Below are 14,706 nucleotides of genomic sequence, written 5' to 3'. Positions count from 1 at the left end.
CTATGAAATAAATGGTTCTCCTTTCAGACACAGCAAGTCTAATAATCTGTGACTTTAAATAATTTCTTAAAGATTTATTTGATGGCTGGGTGTTGGTGGTGCATGCCTTTAATCCCAGCACTCAGGAGGCAGAGGCAGGCAGATCTCTGTGAGCTTAAGGTCAGCCTGTTAGTTCCAGGACAGGCTCCAAAACTACAGAGAAACTCTGTCTCAAAAACAACAACAACAAAAGATTTATTTAATGTATATGTGCATGTGCCTGTGTATGTATGCCTGTTTGTATGTGTGTGCACGTGTGTATGCCTATGTGTGTGTATGCCTCTGTGTATATGTATGCTTCTGTGTGTGTATGCTTGTGCATGTGTGTGCACATGTGTATGCCTCTAGTGTGTGTGTATGTGCGCGCGCGCGTACAAGTGCCCACAGAGCCACAAGGCACTGGGTCCTCTGGAATTACTGTTGTGAGTCAGCTAGTGTAGGCCCTGGGAACTGAACCCAGGTCCTCTACAAGACCAGCAAGCACTCTTAACCACTGAGCCATCTCTCCAGCCTCTCAAATACTCTTTCACAGGTACTTTTCATCATTCTGGGAATCAAGTCCAGAGACAATTCTTAAGCCAGGTGTGGTGCACATGCCTCTCATCACAACACTTACTCGGGAGGATGAGGCAGAGGTATTAATGAGCTTGAGAGCCACGTGAGCTACTGAGTAAGACCCCATCTTAAAAAGAGAAAGGGGAGGAAAAAAGTAATGCTTTAAGCTTCTACATTAAAGCCATCGTGGTTACTTGAGATGTGTATAAACAACCAGGACCCTTCTGAAAAAAAAGGATCAGTTGACGGCTATTGCCTGCCATCTGAGGGAAAGAACAGTTACTGCAGCCAACTGGACACTGAAGGCAGCATTACAGAAATCACGGCAACTATTCTAAGAGCATCACTGCTCACAAGTGCCCATTCCAAAACGTCAGGAAATCCTCACTCATCTTTTAAGCAAGGTAACCAGAGATGAAAGACAAGAAATTCAACTCTCCGTCAGTGTTGAAAGTCCAATTTATTACAATAGCACGTGTCATGATTAAAAATGCTGGTTAAAATGATCAAGTATCTAAATAATTTTTCTAATGTCAATACTAGAAATGATAACAATTCTATAAATGCACAAAATATTGAAAACATAATATCATGCACAAGGCCAAAAGGTAACATTGCACGGTGTCCGCTGTCTGTCTGTCTGCTGGTCGCAGTGTCGCACCACCTGGAGACGGTGTGTTGAGTCCTCAGACACAAGCCACAAGGGTCCAGTGCTCTGGACACTCGCCAGCTACCAACACTAATGCTGCAGCTCCGCTGACCGCTGTCGGCGTCCTCAGGAGGTGGCTGTTTTTGCTTCCTTCTCCCGATAGGTCGCAGATAAAAAAGGATGGGCTAGAAAAATGGTTTATAAGATCCAACTTGAGGTGGATCCCCGTGTTTCCTGTGGAGGCGACGTCAAGTTCGACACAAAGGACAAAAAGGGTACCAACATAAACCCAAAGAAGCCCTCACCCTCTGCTTGCTCCTGACTCTCACACACCTCCAGGAGAGGCCAGAGCCAGCAAGCACAAATGGGAATGGTGAAGGGGGCGGGGACAGGAGACACCTGAAAGGGACAGGGAAGTACAAAGCTTAAAAGGAAATTTCAAAGAATTGTCTGTGTTCTCCTCCACTTAAAGCAGGAACGGGTTCCAGTCCAGCTTCCCTCCCTGCATCCCAGAGGGGCTTTTGGGTTATTTTGTAACTTATTCTGTGCAAACAGCTATTGACCTTTAAATGATGTGAGGACTTAATTGTTCCCTCCTAAAAGGTTCCCCCAATGTTTTGTTGTTGCTTGCTTTTGGTTTTTTTTTTTTTTTTTTTGTTTTTTTTTTTTTGAGACAGGGTTTCTCTGTGTAGCCTTGGCTGTCCTGGAATTCACTTTGTAGCCCAGGCTGACCTCAAATTCACAGAGATCCACCTGCTTCTGCCTCCTGAGTGCTGGGATTAGAGGCATGCATGCCACCACACCCTACCCAGGTCCCCCAAAATTTAAGGAACATCACAGATATTACAGGTTTAGACATTTTTGAAACACCAAGAGTCTGAACTTGTTTTTAACAAGAGGCAGAATTTTTTTTTTTCAAATGAGCATGAAACCCCCAGAGATTACATGGTTGTGTCAAGGAGAAGACAGGGAGCTAGATATGATGCTTACTCCTCTGGGACAACATGCACGTGACAAGGTGGAGTCCCATCAAATGCACCTGGTCTAACGGGGGCTTCAGATCCCTCATCCCCGATAAGCTCCTGGCAGATGTTGATGCTCTGTGTGGGTGAGCCTACAGTGTATATGAGAATGCCAGTTCCCCTGGGCTTTAACACATCTGCCCCAGCACATCCAGAGAAAAATCGGGGCCAGTAGAGTGATCTGTTTGCTACAAATAAACCTCATCTTTTGTTTACAGCATCTTCCCTCGGATGATCACGACATAAAGGTATAAAAAAACTCAGCGTATTAAAATCCGTAAGAAAACACCACATGTGCACACATATATACGTACAGTACAAATACTAAGAGACTCAATGCTTTCCATCAGAATAAAGTGCTACCACTGTTCCCAACTGAAATCATCTCCTCTTCCGAAGACGAGGAAAAAGCCTTGAATTGTGAGGAAAATGACAGCATTGCCAGCCAGCACAAGGCCACAGGCTCCCCACTTGATCTGAAATGCAAGAGAAAGGGTAAGTCGTCTTCAGACTCTCCGTAAGTCTCTCATTCTCTGCACCAGACACCCCCACAGAAACGCCACAGGGAACTTCTCAGACATTAGTTAATTGAGTCCATGATGCGTTTTAATTAAGTCTAGTATCCTCCTTAACACTGTCCCTGTAGAGAGGTCTCTGCTTGCTTGGTTTTAGCTGACAATAACTGCCTCAAGCAAAGCACATATAAGCAAGATGGCTGATGATCAACTCCAACATCAGGTGCGAACGCTCTGCATGCCTCAGCCCCTTTCACAGAGAACGGGAACCGGAAAGTCCCGCATGTTTGTGCTTTCCTGGGCAAGGACACTTTACACAATGATCTGCATTCATATGAAAGCATTCTAGCTGGGCACGGCGGTTGACGGAAGCACAGCAGGGGACGAGAGTACCCTCTAGTGGGCATTTTTTTTTCTCTTGGCTTTAAATTAACCGACAGAAACATCGATGAAAGTTTCTTCCCAACCACGGTGCTGAAAGCGCAAACAGGAATCCTTTGGCTGCAGAGTGAGAGCGCGGCCAACTTGTGTTCAGAGCTTCAGAGGCCGCATGGCTTGAGTAAGTGCAGGCTGAGGCAGCATTAGGGGCTCTGGCTCAGTGGCCTCAGTGACATTTCTGGCCTTACTCTCAGGGCTTGCTCTCTGCTCCATCATATCACTGTTCTTTATTCCACACGCTGCATTTTCACCCTTGGGGGCCGCCCCGATAGCCTTCTCTACTTTAACCAAAACCCTATTTGGCTCTAGAGGCCCAAATCAAGCAGCGACTGGCATTTCTCTCTTCCTGGTACTCCTACAGTATTATCAGTTTCCCTCCCTATATGTAGTGTCCTTTAGCAAACGTCCTCATCAGGACATGGCTGTGCTCTCTGAGAGCCGACAGTTTGGACGTCTTAATCCTGGCATTTCATAAATGGTATTTAGTGCTGAATGCATAAACAAGATTTGTATATATCTGTACTGTTTGATAGCCAATGTAGTTGGCAGAATAAAAACAAAGAGTAGGAGAAATGGAGAACATCAAGAAACTGAACAAATTATACCCACAGTGTTTGTTGTACATGCCAAAAGAATAAAAAAAAGCCTACATTGATTGTAGTGATATCAGTCACTAGAGACTCCTCAGTGTGTCCCAGAGTACTGAGAATAAGTTCCTGGTTCCAATTTGATATGACCTTCACTTTCTGATTGTCTTAGCAGTGTTTCTATTGTCTCTATGGATCGCCCTGCGGTATAAGAGGCAGGAATCTAAGAATGATTGAAAAGAATGGCTTAATGTGGAAAAAGCAAGAAATCACATGATTTGACTAAACGTAGTGAGAGAAACAAAGAAAGCATTTTGAAAATTCGATCAAGACACTGATGAATCTCAAGTAGGAGAGATAAACTCAAACTACATCTGGCTTCACAGAGAGTCGAAGTAATGGTAATGAACTTGAGGTCTCAGACACAGGCCTTTGAAACAAACCCTGACTGCCGAGTAAAACAATAGAAAACAGAACTCACCACAGACACACGAGCAAGAATAACAGGAAATCCAAAAGCAGAAACAACAATCCCAGTCGTGAAGAAATACGCCAGCTCCCGACAGGCACTGCTGGTCGCATCGGAGTCATATGTGACCCGCTTGGCAATGAAGTAGGGGATGGGCGAGATGACGTAGAAAATCAAGACGAACAGAGGCCAGTAAACACTGTCACCAGTGGGACCAAGACAAAACCCAAGAAATGTTACATCTTAACTCATAGCATACTGTTGTTTTAATATCATTTTATATATCTAAGTAAAAGCATTAATCAACTATGAATATTATAACATGAAAATATTTCTACCAGGCATAGAAATAGTTAGAAAAAATGTTATTTATTCACTAATACATATGTAGCTTATATTATGTTAAGAAACAACTATAGGGTGTTATATTACAAATCTATAGTTTTTTTTGCAGTACAGGGGACTGAGCCCAAGACTCTGGACAAGCTGGGCAAGAACTCTATCACTGAGCTGTACAGCTGGCCATGACCAGCAACTCCAAGGACAGGATATTAAAAAGCCACCTCCACTTTCCCTACAGAACACAGTCCAGTGGTTTACACATACTAGTTTCAGGAAGATCTTTTGAGGGCATACAGGCACGAAGGCATAATCGCACTTCATATCCATTGCTTTCAATTTCTTCTATTCATTCTGGACCAGCCCCCCTCACTCTCTTAGCCTGCAGTCACCGCAGCCTCCTCCCTGCTCCTAGCACACTCAGGTCTCATGCTTGCTGTGGGCTCTTCTCACCGCAGTGCAGTCTAAGCTGGGAGATCCCTTCCTGGAGGTGACCCCAGTGATCCTTGCCTACAACGCCCTTCCTAGCTTTCTGCACAGCACCACTTGGTATCTTTGAGCTCATTAGAATAGAGATGTGATTTGTCTTAGTCAATCTCCACTTGTTAAATAGGTAGGGGGAAAAAACAAAAGACTTTAGTAATGAAGGAACAAAAATGCACATTTGTTCACTAGATGTACCCAGCCCCTACCTTCTATTACAGTAGATTACAAGTGTAATCCCACACAAAGGAGCAAAACCACCCATTAAGAATAGCCATAGCCACTGAATTTCCCATTGTTTTCCCTGTAAATACTTCCAAAATAATCTATCAACCTTGTCACCTTTGGTTAGATACCCATTAAAGAACAACACACCAGTCAGTCATTATCATAAACACATGGCACAATAACACACACCGTCGACAACCGGTAATCATACAGATCCACCCACACAGCAAGCACCCCTGGGGTGAAGTCACACATGTAGGAAGTCGGAGTGATAACCAGGAAGCAAGAAGGGAGTGTCCTTCAGCAGGCAGACTCAGGATGGAAACAAGAATGCAGGCTCCTCATTTGAGACTTCAGAGGTTATTAGAACATATTCCAGAAATCACTGGAAAGGACTGCTAGGTAACAGCAGGACCAAGACAGCGAGGAGCAAGTCACAGAGCAGGGACCTAAGTGCCACCTGCACTCACAATCTAAGAGACTGTCCCCAGCAGAGCAATCCTCTGGCAAGGGAACATCTCGTGTGGAAGCAGCCTTTTCATATGTAAAATTTAGCATGAATATAACATGATTCACTAAACAAGGAAGCCCCAGAACTAGCAAACCCTTTTCTGTAAAACACCAAATAGAGAACACGCGTGGCCAGGCAATCGCAGGTCTCTGTCACCTCTACACTCTGCCACTGTGGAGCAAAAGCGGTGACGGTGGTCCCAACAAGGTCTTACCCACAGAAGTGGGCAGCGGCTATACGGGCCAGTGTGCCAGCTTCTCATGCAGATGAAAAATCCCAAGTTACTGTCACAGACGAGTCTCTTTGTGGCAGCAGTGATGAGTGCTGCTCTCATCCCACGGAGACATGCCACATTACAGAGAATCCAAACACCGGGACTCAGTCATGGAAGGGCAGACAGTGCCAGGGCCGAGAGGCAGAGCAGAGTGCCACATCGCCCATTGACCACTGTGCAACCAGCAAGGCTTTCACTATGCTGGGCTTTGGCTTCCCAGGCAGGAAAGGGAACGACATTACCCCTCTACAAGAATACAGTGGGGGTGGGGGAGAAAAAAAAAAGAATACAGTGATAGCCGTGAAAACTCCGAACAAGTGTTTCTGCTTACATCATGTTTCAATAATGTGTGTGGTCACTTCTAACTCCATGGCAGATTTGAATCAGTAATGTTTTCCTGGTGAGTTTTTTTGTTCTGTTTTGTTTGTTTTGTTTTTGCCAACTTGACACAAGCTAGAGTCACTTGAGAAGAGAGAACCCCACTTGCGAAAACACCCCCATGAGACTGGCCTCTAGTCTTGCCTGTGGGGCATTTTCACGATTTACGACTGATGAGGAAGGCGCAGTCCACTGTGTGTGGCGCCACCCTGTGGTGCCACCCTGAACAAGTGGTCCTGGAGATATAAGAAAGCCAGCCATGAGGAGCAAGTCAGCAACCCGCATACTCGCGACCTGTCGCCCCTGACTTCCCTTCCTGAGGAACTACAACTATAGACTGAAATAAACCCTTCCTCCCTAAGATGCTTTTGGTCATGGTGTTTTATCCCAGCAACAGAAAACCTAAGGCAGAGGTCACAAAAACTGATCCCAGCTGGCACATTTTTAGGTCAAGGCATCCAAGCCGCTCACCACTCATTCGAGCTGGCAGGAACTTGCTAGAGCCCCGACATCAGTGAATAAAGACTCCTGCCACCTACACAGTCCACTCCTTCCATTTCTACTGCCCTGGGCCCCAGTTTTGCTCCAGCTCCCTTAGGCTCCTCCTGGACTACAGTCTCAGCACGGTCCTAGCCTCATGGAAGGCTTTCCCAGCTCTGACCTCCGCCATGGGACATGCTGGATTAATCCTCCCTGAGTGGGCTGTAGGATAAAGGCTACTTACTGACTGTTCCCTGAGCCTGGGGTGCAGAGAAACTCAGGTCTGTCCTCTGATCCCACTGTCTCTACACTCTTGTTTCCTCAATTAATTGTCTCCCCCGCCCCCACACTTCACCTGCAAGCTCCTGAGGGCAGAACTCATTCTCACATCCCCATGCTCCAGGCTCAGAGCTAAACAGCTGTTTATTAAATGAATACATCCGTTTTTTTAAAAAAAGAGCTTTTCTCCACATAACTACACTGGTGTCTGAAGGCGCTGAATTCCTAATCTGGACCTCACCAACTTGCGCATTGCAGCAGGGGCCACACTGATCAGACTCTGATAGGAACAGTAACAGAGACACAAAGAGAAGACTCTACGACAGCTGGGGAAACAGCTCAGTAGGCAAGGTGCTTGCTCTGCAAACACAAAGATAGGAGTTCAAGCCCTAGTATTTATGTAAAAAGCCCGATGCAGTGGTGTGCACCAGTAAACCCAGCTCCCAAGGGGGAATGGTGGTGTAGAGACAGGAGGATCTGCATAGCTTGCTGGCCAGTCTAGCCAAACGAGAAAGTTCCAGGTTCACTTAGAGACCCTGTCTCAAAAAAAAAAACAAAAAAACCTGTAGAGACTTGAAGACATATCACCTCCACAAATAACTACACATACACACACACACACACACGAGAGAGAGAGAGAGACAGAGACAGAGACAGAGAGAGAGAGAGAGAGAGAGAGACAGAGACAGAGACAGAGAGAGAGAGAGAAAGAGAGAGAGAGAGAGAGAGAGAGAGTAATTCCTTTTCCAAACAACTTACCCATAGTCCTCCAAGGCACATCCCAGCATAAGAAAAGTCAGTCCAATAGCCCCGCTGAAGGACAGTGCCACGAGAGCTGTGGAAAACACAGGTGAAGGTTAAAGGGTCTACCGTGGTTAGTTACGGGCAATAGGTCCAGAAGCCACTAGTAGGCACAGCATTTTGTTGAAAAGATGGCAAATGTCACGGGAATAGATGGCGGTGGTGCAGCACAACCTTGTGAGTACGATAAAGTCAATAGAACGTTACCTTTAAAAAGGTTGAGTTTGTGGTATCTGAATATATCTCTATAACACATTTTCTCTTCAAAGGAAACACAGGGGGCTGACAGGATGGCTCAAGAGATAAAGGCGACTGCAGCCAAGCCCGACAACCTGAGTGCAATCTCCAGGACCCACACTCTGGAAGAAAACCAACTCTTTCTCTCCCCACAGGTGTGCTATGATATGTGCACACCCACAGACATTTTTAAAATGAAATTTAAGGAGAGCTTTTAAGCAAATTTTAGAAATGTAGCAGTGTGCTTACGTCATTAATTGATGTTACATCTGACTATCCAATGAGTACTACCATGTGACTGAAGGTCTGTGTACCTTCTAAATTCACATATTTGAAATCGTAACTCCTGGTGAGATGGTTTTAAGAAGTGAAGCCTTTGGATTTGCTTCCTTTAAAACAATGCCGTCCAAGCTGGCTTCCGACAGGAGATCCTCCTGCCTCCACAGCTTGGGAGCTGGGATAACAGGTATGCACAGCCACACATTGAGAAAGTCACTCTATTTAGATGAGATCAGTATCCTTGTCACAAGAGGAAGAAACTACAGTTCCCTGTTTGACTCTGTCTGCTCCTGGATCTTGGACTTCCTGTTCTTCAGTACTCAGGATGAAGCCATTTAAACTACCCAGTTTGTGGGTGCTTTGTTGCAATAGCCCAAAGTGAGAACAACAACTGCCTGCGTCCACCCCTTTAAAACCAAAGGTGAAAGGTCTCTGGCCAGTCCAGCAACCTGCCCCTACTTCCCGCCTGCTGCATGGGTTCTCTCTACATTTGCCAGTGGAGGACAGTCAGGCTTGTCACCACCCGTGGGAAGCTCACAATACAGCTTCAGAGGAGACCATCCCCAGCTAATGGCCATTACAGAAATCCCCACAAGCACTGGAAACTCACATCAAAGCATCCAGACCTTTCCATTTTTCTACTTGACTGCCCTCGGGTTAACTCTCAGATACCAAATGAGTCGTTCAGACATCAGTTATGCAACCAGCGGTTGTATGACCTTAGGCAGCTGGAACTCTCTGTGCCTAGTTTCTTACCTGTAAAATGGCAATGGTGGTCCTACTTCATTTGGGTTTATGGAAATTAAATTAAGTTAAATTAAGTCATCGTACACACTGCTTGACAAAGGGGACTCAGCTGACGCTGGCTATGGCAAGTCTCCACTCATCAAATAGTTATGCTATTTGATAAAATAACAAATCAAAAGCACAAGACACTGAATCATCACAATTTCCTTCCTAAAATCCCTAATATAATTAGTCACTGACTAATGAAGATTTATTTGGAGAGACTGTTCAGTAGAAAGATACCATTATGCTTTCCAGGAAACCCGGATAAATACAGACGTCAGGGGATGAAAAGGATTTCTACCTTAGTTTCTACCTTTTCTATTAATATGGTATTGTTCACGGACAAATGTCTGTGAGTTTAAAAGTTGCCTGGCCTTTTCCTTGCAGCCTTGTCCTGCTCCTCGGTGACAAACAGCCTGCAATGTTCTCTCTTCCGGGAACCTAGAGCATGTGAACCACAAGACCTACTTCTTCTTTCTGTTCCCAAACCATCTCGAAGCGCACAACCGTATTTCTGCCCTGCGTGTGTGTGTGTGTGTGTGTGTGCATGTGTGTGTGTTCAGGAACTGCATTCTCTGCCTAGTCCCTCTCTTTTAAATCATGTGTAAGAATGATGTGTGCGTGTGGAGGGGGATATATGTGCCACAGAACGCGTGAAGACAACCTGTGAAGTCACTTCTCTCCTTCCCTCTTCCCATGGGCTGCTGGGATTGAACTGAGATCACTCAGCTTGCACAGGAAGCACCTTTACCTGTGGAGCCGTCTTGCCACAGTTTCTTAATTTCCGTTGGCGCTAACCAACAACTCAAGTCCATCCCTTTTCACTTTACACTTGACTGTCGAAAAGTTAAGGTCAACTCAAAGCTCTCAGAACGAGGTTATAGAGCCCAGCTATAACCAAAGCTGATCCTAAGAACTCCACTTCTAATCTGGACTACTGTGCCCACAGAGCCAAAGCCAACAAGGACCTCAAATCCAACAAGTAAAATGACCTCCCACGCCTACCCCATCTCCACCCTTCCAAACACATGCTTCTTCTTCTCCTGAAGACCAGTCTTCGAGGGCTGAAACCACAGCCATGCTCTCCAGCAAATTAAAATAACTCACTTTACCCGGCCCTCAGTCAACACTACCGTCTTCTCTTGAACGCTTTGCTACTATGTCAGGGCGGTCCCTATGCTCTCCCATTGCTGCCAACTGAACCTCTTCCTATCATCCTCCACCCAGATGATCAGGTGCCCACATGTCACCCTTTGCATTCTGGTCACAGGCTGCAAGTTGTCTTATCACTAGAGGTTCACTATAATCTGACCCCTAACTTCTCCAGCGTCAATCCTCCCCCACTTCACCCCCAAGTTCCTGAGGACAAGAAAAGAAGAGTGTCCTTTCATGACCTCTGCCCTGGCCATATGTTGTGCTGTCCAGTTGGAAGATATTCTGGTCTCAACCCACCCCTTACAGAGCCCTATACATACCTTCCCCCATGGAGGAGCTTCACAGTGGAGTACCACAAACGGGGTGACTGATAATTCTCCTAGTTCTGGAGCCAACGTGTTGGCTGGGCCATTCTCCTTCTGAAGGCTGAGGGAACAAGCTGCCTTCCTAACTAATGCCCAGCACTGCTGGGGTCCATGCTACTGTTTGGCTTGTAGTGACACTACCCCAATTCCTATTATTGCTTTTGTTTTAATTTTAAAAAATTATTTATTCAGGTTTATCTAATTATGGGAGTGTGCCATTGTGCATGCACACGTGTGGAGGTCAGAGGTCAACTTGTAAGAGTTGGTTCTCTCCGTTCACCATGTGGGTCCCAGGGATCAAACTCAGGTCGTAAGGCATGGCAGAAAGTGCCAATAGTTCCCAACCTGTGGGCCGTGACCCCTTTGGAAGGCCAAAAGACCCTTTCACAGGGTCACCTAAGATCATCAGAAAGCAGATGTTTACATTACAATTCATAACAGTAGCAAAATTACACTTATGAAGTAGCAACAGAAATAATTTTATGGTTGAAGGTCATCACAACACGGGGAACCGTATTAAAGGGTCGTAGCATCAGAAAGGTTGAGGACCACTACCTTGTAGCCATCAGCTTCCATCCTTATGGGGTGCTTTCCCTGTGTGTCTTCGCACACAAATTTTTCTCTTAGCTGAAGGACATCATGCAAGGCAGTACTACCTTGGGTTGGGAACATCTGTTGTTTGCAAATAAGGTCACACCCTTATTTGACATTAGGGAGTTACAACTTGAACATATCTTTAGAGGGACATGATTCACCCCAACATATTATCTCTATGCTCCCAACTGTCTCCGAGCACACCTCATCTACTTACCCAGCAATAGAATTAGCTGCAGTTGTCAACTCAATAAAAAATTCTCATTTATCTTTTATCCTAAGTCTCAAATATAATCTTTCAATAACAGTTGAATTACCTGCAATTTTTTTTTACTTTGCTTAGTTCGTGTCCACTCCATAGCCTGTGTTCCTTTTCACTACTTGATCTCTAACACACACACACACACACACACACACACACACACACACACACACACAAACTGCTACTGTTTTGTACTTTCTGGCCATGACCAAACACTATAGCGGTGAGACACCATTTTTCCTGTTTTCGGCACTTCCTTCATATGGATATATTATATAGTGGACGTTGCCCAAGTAAACCACGTTTACTAAGATAGCTTGTCACAAAGATACATTCGTAGTGCGCCCAAAGCTCACACATGCGTATACACTGTGTTCATCTGTGCACATGTTGGTAAGTGGGAAGGTCTTAGTGGACACTTTTCAAAGAAAGGAAGTCCAATACAGAGACGAGTTAGTCTACTCCGTGCAGATGATCAGAAACCCAAATAGCAGGAAGCCTTCCAATAACTACGTCCCCACTCAGGATCCCCATTGCTCTTCATTCATCGGGATGGTGATCTGGGCACGCCCTTTTATCACCATTCAAAACACAAAACAGCACACCCTCTGCTTTGTCTGTTCACAGTCGAGTTAAAGAAAACACTCAAGAAAGTACGAAAGTCTTGTTAAAAATCCCACCTAATCACAGCCCCAAGGTTGCGACGAATAGAGTACTTCTGGTTACTTTTCACTGCCAAACGCCCGGAATTAATTCTGCCCATCTAGAAAATCGTAAGAAACAACAGACCCAAGTTTCCAACACCCAGCCTGGAGACAAAGGCTTCTCTGTAAGCCACAGGAAACTGCGGAGGAGCAGGAAGGTGAGGTTGTGGGACCCTGGTGTGACCCGCGGGGAACTGACAACCCTAGGAGGCGACAGGGGAATGCACATCCCACAGGGCAAGACCCCACTAGGGGTCTGGCGGGCGTGGGCGCGACCGTTTATAGGGTCCGCGAAACACCGCTGCAGCGCACCCGGGAGGCCGGGGTCTGCAAGAGCCCGCACTCTCAGCACGCTGCTCGCCGCACAGCTCGGAGCCGAAGCGACCCCAACCACCAGCCGCGAGCCGGGGGTCGCGGTATACCTTTAACGCCCGCCATGTCTCTGGAGCTGAGGCCGTCGCTGCTTCCGGCTTCCTCCAAAAGCCGCCCCAACCCAGACTAGCAAGGGCTGGCGTGCGAATCCCGAGTCCGCCCCGCCCCGCCCCGCAGAGTCCCCCCCTGATGACATTATCCCCACCCCAGACAATCGGGCCCCGCCCCTTTCTACAAGACCCGCCTCCTCTTGCTTTAGGCTCCCACCCCCCAGCCGCGTAGCCACGCCCACGAGGCTAAAGCCCACCCCTCCAAATAGGTCCTGCCCCCTGATTTTTGGGGTTCCACCCTCAGCTCGCAAATTCCCGCCCCCAGAGAACAGAGCCCGCCCCACCATGCAGAACCTGATTCCTACTGGGCTCGAATTCTGCCACTCATAACCTCACGCCTAGTTGCGGCCGGATCCTGCCCTACAAGCACTCAGCACCTCCTGTGGTGGTCCGGCCACGGAGAACCTCCCGCGGCGTCTCCCCACACTTCGCGGATCTATAACTCCTCCCCCAGTTCTCAGAGCCCCGCCCGGACCTACAACTCCACCCCCAGTTTTCAGAGCCCCGCCCCGACCTACGACTCCGCCCCCAGTTCTCAGAGCCCCGCCCGGACCTACGACTCCGCCCCCAGTTCTCAGAGGCCCGCCCGGACCTACAACTCCACCCCCAGTTTTCAGAGCCCCGCCCCGACCTACGACTCCTCCCCCAGTTCTCAGAGCCCAGCCCGGACCTACAACTCCACCCCCAGTTTTCAGAGCCCCGCCCCGACCTACGACTCCGCCCCCAGTTCTCAGAGCCCCGCCCGGACCTACAACTCCGCCCCCAGTTCTCGAGCCCCGCCCGGACCTACAACTCCACCCCCAGTTCGCAGAGCCCCGCCCGGACCTACAACTCCACCCCCAGTTCGCAGAGCCCCGCCCGAACCTACGACTCCGCCCCCAGTTCTCAGAGCCCCGCCCGGACCTACGACTCCTCCCCCACCCTCAGAGCCCCGCCCGGACCTACGACTCCTCCCCCAGCTCTCAGAGCCCCGCCCGGACATACGACTCCTCCCCCAGTTCTCAGAGCCCCGCCCGAACCTACGACTCCGCCCCCAGTTCTCGAGCCCCGCCCGGACCTACGACTCCGCCCCCAGTTCTCAAGCCCCGCCCGGACCTACGACTCCTCCCCCAGTTCTCAGAGCCCCGCCCCCAGTTCTCGAGCCCCTCCCGGACCTACGACTCCGCCCCCAGTTCTCGAGCCCCGCCCGGACCTACGACTCCTCCCCCAGCTCGCAGAGCCCCGCTCCTATCACGCCGATCCTGCTCCGTCTTGCAGAACCCCGCCTCCGTTGGATTGTTCCACTCAGAGTCCAGACACTACTGGTCCTAATTCCTGCCACTCAAACTTCCTTTACGTAGTCTCCAAGTCCCGGCACAGAACTCGGATCATAGTCTCAGCATCCCTCCCACTTTCACTACATTAGAATAACCTCTTAATTTTAACTCCAGGGATTCTAGAAATCCTGAGACGTCCCAGCCCTGCTCCTCAATCTGAGGACCAAACCTCCCTCACAGTGGTGACTTCGGATCCAGATGCTGCCTCAGGATATTCTAGATGCTTTAACGTTTTGTATAAACTAGTGTGTCCGTCTATCTCCTTCATTCTTGCTTATTTGTAGCGATAAGTACCATACAGACTCTTTCGGTCCGAAGTTCTCCTGAATCCTTAAGTAAAGAGCTATTATTTTTGCAATGCGAATTTGCAAGTAATTAAGGCCAATTTTCATTCCCCCAGAGCCACTTTTTTCTTAACCTTCATCACCAGAATCTTCATCTTAGAAACCATCTAGTCGAAAACCTCTCCAGAAAGG

At 47.7% G+C, this 14,706-nt stretch overlaps 1 protein-coding gene across 3 annotated transcripts; it reads right to left on the bottom strand.

Moving 5' to 3' along the window:
- Nucleotides 1-1,035: 1,035 nt before the first annotated feature.
- On the bottom strand, nt 1,036-13,328 carry Leprot (leptin receptor overlapping transcript). 3 transcript variants are annotated; one of them, XM_075945194.1, is made up of 4 exons: nt 13,292-13,328; nt 8,006-8,081; nt 4,287-4,473; nt 1,036-2,741 (listed from the first exon to the last, which is right to left on the bottom strand). In XM_075945194.1, the coding sequence occupies exons 2-4, from the start codon at nt 8,032-8,034 to the stop codon at nt 2,625-2,627; spliced, it is 333 nt and encodes a 110-aa protein (XP_075801309.1). In that variant the 5' UTR covers nt 8,035-8,081; nt 13,292-13,328; the 3' UTR covers nt 1,036-2,624. The 3 variants fall into 3 exon arrangements, with proteins under 3 accessions (XP_075801309.1, XP_075801308.1, XP_075801310.1); XM_075945193.1 differs by lacking the exon at nt 13,292-13,328 and adding an exon at nt 12,855-12,964; XM_075945195.1 differs by lacking the exon at nt 13,292-13,328 and adding an exon at nt 12,409-12,672.
- Between the last annotated feature and the right edge of the window lie 1,378 nt (nt 13,329-14,706).

This window comes from Microtus pennsylvanicus, chromosome 13 (assembly GCF_037038515.1).
Source record: "Microtus pennsylvanicus isolate mMicPen1 chromosome 13, mMicPen1.hap1, whole genome shotgun sequence".
NCBI lineage: Eukaryota > Metazoa > Chordata > Mammalia > Rodentia > Cricetidae > Microtus > Microtus pennsylvanicus.
The sequence above is the reverse complement of the archived record's forward strand: the minus strand, read 5'-3'. Positions and strand labels throughout refer to the sequence as shown.